This window comes from Macrobrachium nipponense, chromosome 2 (genome assembly GCF_015104395.2).
Source record: "Macrobrachium nipponense isolate FS-2020 chromosome 2, ASM1510439v2, whole genome shotgun sequence".
Taxonomy (NCBI): Eukaryota; Metazoa; Arthropoda; class Malacostraca; order Decapoda; family Palaemonidae; genus Macrobrachium; species Macrobrachium nipponense.
In genome coordinates this window covers 161,593,180-161,599,179 of record NC_087201.1, presented here as the reverse complement: position 1 = coordinate 161,599,179, position 6,000 = coordinate 161,593,180, and the positions used below count along the sequence as shown (strand labels likewise).

Here is a 6,000-nt window from a genome sequence, read left to right as displayed (position 1 = left end):
TTTACCACAGGTTTGTTAGTACGAGAATGGCCGCCGGAAAATGTCGGTTTTTAGTGAAGCGAAGAAGAGATATTGATCTTCATATGCGATTCAGTTATGCCGTTGTCATGGAAATTTTATTATAGAACCTTATTATTTTATTTATGGTCAACTTACTTGTTCTGCGCTCTGACAACAAGCCTCACCTGGGATTCTTCGGTATTGAGTTACACATTCTCTTTTCTTTGTTAGGCTTTTTTTATATTTTTCATGTCCACCTCTGCATGCATGTAAAACTTTGTTAATATCTGTGTCCTTAAAATTTGTGCTGTAATAACGTCCTAATTTGCTCTTGAGTGAAATTTGAAATATCTATAAAATGTGTCCGATATTCCCTTCGACTTATATATATATATATATATATATATATATTATTATATATATATATATATATATATATATTTATACACATAAGAATTCGATGTTCAGATGTTCACAAAAGTAAGCTTCACAGAAGGGCTTCTTAACAGAAGCCCAAAATAATAATTGCATGATAAGTTTACCACGTATGAACAGATGGGGACCCCTCAAGTGGAGGCACTGATCTGAGGTGTTCGTATTAAGGACCCCTTAAGTAGAAGCAATGGCCTTAGGTGTTCAAGTTATGGACCCCTTAAGTGGAGGCACTGATCTGAGATGTTCATATATATAGAAAAAAAAAAAAAGTGTCCTCCTGGGTTCTAGGAAAGTCCCACCTACAATATCCCTTGGAATGTGTACTGTATGTGGGACCTTTTTTTTATTTTTTCTCTATGTACGGTCTTACTACTTCAGCAGCTTCGTGACCTTCAATTAATGGGCCAATCCTTCATCACAGCCGGCAGAGAGCCCAGAAGTGGAGTCAGTCGTTTGGTTGAAATAGTATTGACAGAATTAATGATAACGAAATCGTTGTAAATTTGGGATTAGCCCGGCCTGGCCTTCTGCCAACACGTGCCCTTGCTCCTGGAGCAGCCCTCTGTCTCTTAATAAAAAACGATGGCTAAGAAATGAAAAAGATTAAAGTGGATGATTTACTTTTATGCATTCTATCTGGCATTTGGGCGTGATTAGTAATATTGTCATATTTCTAACGTCTACTATTTCCGGTTCGTGGTTACTCATTCCTTTCATTATAATAATGACATGATATTTCTCGTGTGCTGTTACTTATTCTGACAGGAGAGTCGTTATAGATTTAAGGAGGGTTTGGAAAGTTGTTACGTCCCTTATTGTTTTAAATAATGATGATATTGAAAGTTTACACGGTTTTGTAATGGAGCAGAAACTCCTTTGTTTATTTTCCTTTTCTTTTTTTCATGTTAGGAAAAGTCCTTTAGACCCGAGAAGTGGGAAATGCATCCCGGAACTTAAGGGTTTTAACGAAAAAGTTGTTGTTGTTGTTGTTGTTGTTGTTGCTGGTCGGTTAGGTGAGAGGGACCGCCAGTCTAGTCATATCATCATCATCATCCTGCAGCTCGCTCATTCATGTATACAGCACATTACTTACGCTGCTCATATCCCGCATGATTTATCGGGGAGGAAGGAGAACGTGCAGTTTCATAAAAACAACTTCACAGCGAGTTGGAAAAGCAAAGCAGTCATGGATGTGTGTGGGTGGATGTGAGAGCTGTGGTGCACTGTAGCCTCAAGTCATGGTAGATGACGAATCCCCGAGATTACGAATCCCCGCGTGGTGGAACTTTTCGAGCTGACAAGAACTCGAGTCGAAGAAGCATCGCCTCGAATGTTCGTGGGACGGAAACAGTGAGCCGGAAGTGTGACAAGATTCATTTAATGAAATGACTCGATCGCTGAGTCTTAGAGAGATAGAGAGAGAGAGAGGGGAGGGGGAGGGGATGAAGGGGGGGAAGCCCAGGTGCTGTCGTGATAGATAAGATTAATTGGTTGTTTTGTGACTCGTGTCGAGAGAATTTGGCGCACAGATTGGTGTTCATTGAGTGCCTCAACTCTGCCATTAGGCTGAAGGCATGTTCCTATTTCCTCCTCCACTTCCTCCTTCCGCGCTTTTTTGTAACTAAACTCTCGGTTTTTCCTATCTCTCTCTCTCTCCCGCGTCTTTATCTCTGTGTTGGATAAGATACCGCAATGACTCAATAAGATAAAGTCGTTGATAAAGACCTATAGACAAGCATAATCAGTTCAAGACGTTCACATCCACCTGTCACCTTCGTTAGGATGGTTACATCATCCATACGTCAGCCCTTGCCGGGTGCTTCAGTTCTGTTTAGCATCTTTGTGTGGACAAGTCCCGATTGTTGCTCCTGAGAGAGCACACGACCTTGTTTCTCGTCACTCTCTCTCTCTCTGTAGGTGTTGTCTTCATCTTAACCCAGTGAAAGTTGTCGTCATTCGAATAAAAATCGGACTGCTCTATTCAGCTGGAATCTAGTGATCGTCATTCGATGATATCGATCACTTAAGACTGTGATTGTTGTGTGATAATGCGTGAAATTTGTTTTTTAACCCCCTTGTTTGTCATCTGCATAACATAGCAACAGCTATAATCTCTAGCTTAAAACAATAGCTATGTTACTCTTCAAGATTTTCGCATCGAATTCGCATTGAAACCTAGCGATGAATACTGATGTGACGACTGTCAGTGATGACAGTAACTCGCAGAGCGATGACGAGACAAGGGTACTTGCTGAGAGCAGAAGTACGACCGGATATAAAAGAAGCAGCAACAAGCAGAGGCCATTTTCGGCCATCTTTGGTTGTTTTGTTTCTAGCGAATCTTCACATCAGTTAGGCTCTCTCTATCGGACTAAATCAGTTGAATGTATTAATGACATTGGTCGAGACGATAGAGAGAGCGATGACGTCTCCCCAGAGCAGAGATCTCCGAGGGAGAAGTTTGCAAACGACAGGAAATTCAGCTTATCCAAGTCTTTCCGTTCTTTTCTTAGAAGGGCAGCGCATCCCACGTCGAGTGCATGTGATGATAGTGAGAATGCAAATGTCAGAGATGACGAGAGTGCTGTCTCTAGATTGCCCAGCACCAGCTCTGACGAAAATGAAAGCTGCAGCTCCGTCGAAATGAATCTCACCACGAGTGTCGAACCTCCCTTAACCAACTTCCCTGCTGGAATAACCCCTTCAATTTCTTCAACTGACATTGCCACCTTTCCTCATTCAGACGCAAATTTCCTGTCTACCTTAGACCAGGTCTCATCAAAATTGTCGTCTTTGGCTTCAAGCAGTCTGGAAACAGATTCGGGTGATGCGCACTTTGAAGAAGAGAGTAGATCACCTACTCAATCTGTTGATTCAGCTGACTCTCCAGCCATTCAAGATTGTAGAGCTGTGTCTAAGACTCCCGCTTTAGAGGAAGACGTTTTCCAACCACGGCCGCCTAGGATGAGGCAGGGCATGAAGTCGAGGGTATCGGATGCAAGACCGAGATCAATGGGGGACGTGGACAGGAAAATTACAAAGAGGTGGTCTTATGGAATCCTTAATTCTTTCATGGTGGGAAATGGGAGAGCTGAGAAAGATAAGAAAGTCACAGGAAGGAGATCTTGTTTTTTTGTCCCTGGCCATCCTTATTATTCAAGTGAATTTCGTCGGGAATTAAATCGGGACAGAAATTCATTGGTTGTGGAAGATTTATACCTTCTGGGGAATTCATCTAGTCAAGAGGAAGAAAATACAAAGAGCAGAGGTAATCGTATCCCTGTAGGTTTTCTTAATCACTTATTGACCTAAGGAGAGAGAGAGAGAGAGAGAGAGAGAGAGAGAGAGAGAGAGAGAGAGAGAGAGAGAGATAAACAATATGGAACCAGCACAGAGAGTGAGAAATGAAGCTGGTTGTTATTGATGATTGTTATTCATGATTATGTAATACATATTTTGAATTATAAATGGGAGGGGGGAAATTGCTTAACAAGACTGGTAAGAATATAAGGAAACTTCCGAATTTGTGACAGAAATGTGCATTCTGAAGTTAAATTTAGAGCAGTGCTCACAAAAGGTGTTAGAAGGATGTAGAAATGTAACACTTATTGTGAAACCAGTTTCCTTTGGGATTTCAGTATAAATTTTTTTCTTTAAAAAAAAAAAAAAAAAAAAAGTTCCTCAGAAATTTTGTAGAGCTCACGAGTGACAAAATATAAAAACACTTATGTCTTTTATCAGCACCTTGGTGTATTATTTATGTATACTGTATTTGACTTTTTAACGAAGGGAAATGGTGGTGGTATATCTTTCTGCATATAACATTTGGTCCTGATTATATATAAATCATATTATTCTGTAGAATATTAATTAATTGTAAGGAGGCCACTGATGTACGTTTCATTCGTGACAATTTATGAATTTAGAAGGCTGTTAATGACGATAGCAATGATTAGAGAAGTTTTGGATGTTTCTGTGGGTATTAGAAGTTGTCCTTACGAGTTTCTTTATGGTGCTTGGTACTTAAACTGCCTTCGGAAGCTATAGAAACTATTTAAAAATAAACTAATTTCCTTAGGAATGTACTGTGATGAACATCACTGTTGTTAATTAACATTTTTCGATGATGGAAACATTTATTGAATACTTGAATTTACTAACATTTTTCCCCGTAGGGGGTAGTGCTGTCAGTACACCTCATATGGTACACTGTAGGCATTACTTAAGGTTCTTTGCAGCATCCCTTTGGCCCCTAGCTGTAACCTCTTTCATTTCTTTTTCTGCACCTCCATTCATATCCTTCTCACTTTCCACCCTCTCCTAACAGTTGATTCATAGTGCAACTGCGAAGTTTTCCTTCTGTTACACTGTTAGAACCTATTTACTGTCAGTTTCTATTTCAGCACTGAATGACCCCATAGGTCCCAGCACTTGGCCTTTGGCCTAAATTCTATACCCAATTCAATTCAACTAACATTTTTTATTGTAAAATTGGGTGCATTTGAAGTGTACAATAACAGTATTTTATGACGGTAATTGACTGTATATAGTGACTCCTCAAGATTATATACTGTACTCCTTTAGTGAGATTTAGATTTGGCCGTCAAAGAATACTTTGCTTATGTTCATTTCCGTCTTTCAGGGAGCATCTACAGAAGGGGAGCTCGTAGATGGAGAAAGCTCTACAAGGTCAATGGCCACATATTCCAAGCAAAGAGATTTAACAGGGTGAGTATATGTTTTGGCATACCAATATGTACTATAGTTTAATTTGAGGTGGTGCAAAAATGAAGCATTTTCATTGGAAGATGAAGGAAATAGAATAGCTTGTGGATGAAAGAACAAGAAGTACATACTTACCTGCTTATGATAAACTGTCTGTGTTTGATTTTAAGCTTTGGGAGTTGCCTTTTATTTTCACCTCACAATCAAATGGAGTTCTGATTTCATTTCTTGTTAGTAAGAGGAATGTGTGATTTTTACCAGTCTCGGCGCCAGTCTTGAATGCTTTGGTAATGTGCACCTTGTTTTGAAGTTCTGAGCACATTTTCTTTCAGAATATAGACTACATAGACTTTCATTCTTGATCAGCATTATTGTTGACATTTAAGTTTCCAAGGCAACATTAAAGAAAATTTGATCATACGTACAGCTATGGAAATCAGAGATTGATTCAAGTCCACTTTGCCAACCTACAATGATATTAGAGATGGAGTAAATTAGTTTGGAGGTGGTTTCACTTATTTATTTTTTTACAGTGTATTGTAAACAAAATTCTGTCAATAATGAAAGACATTTTCGTGACGAGAAAATGTATGGTTCTTGTAATTTGTGCTTGGTGATTAGTGTTTACAGAAAAACACCATAAAAACAAACAAATACAGTAGTATTGTTTAATGAATAAGAATACATTTGTATGCAGAGTAGAGTAAGTACAATAGTTTTTATTTTATGGTAAAAAATTTGCAGTGATGCCTAGTATTCAAGGAACAATTGAGATATGGTATTAGAAGTGTTTGAAGTACTTTCAAATGAGATTATTTGGTTATAGAGTTAATTTGCATT

At 38.9% G+C, this 6,000-nt stretch overlaps 1 protein-coding gene across 3 annotated transcripts in view; it reads left to right on the top strand.

Moving 5' to 3' along the window:
* The first annotated feature begins 1,879 nt into the window (after positions 1-1,879).
* LOC135221106 (atypical protein kinase C-like) overlaps positions 1,880-6,000 on the top strand; it is a 35,237-nt gene continuing 31,116 nt past the window's right edge. Inside the window, exons 1-2 of one of the 3 annotated variants that reach the window (XM_064258918.1) lie at positions 1,880-3,703; positions 5,078-5,163. In XM_064258918.1, coding sequence (XP_064114988.1) covers positions 2,617-3,703; positions 5,078-5,163 — 1,173 coding nt within the window. In that variant the 5' untranslated portion in view covers positions 1,880-2,616. The remainder of the gene's footprint in view (positions 3,704-5,077; positions 5,164-6,000) is intronic. The other 2 variants (XM_064258917.1, XM_064258916.1) reach the window with 2 other exon arrangements.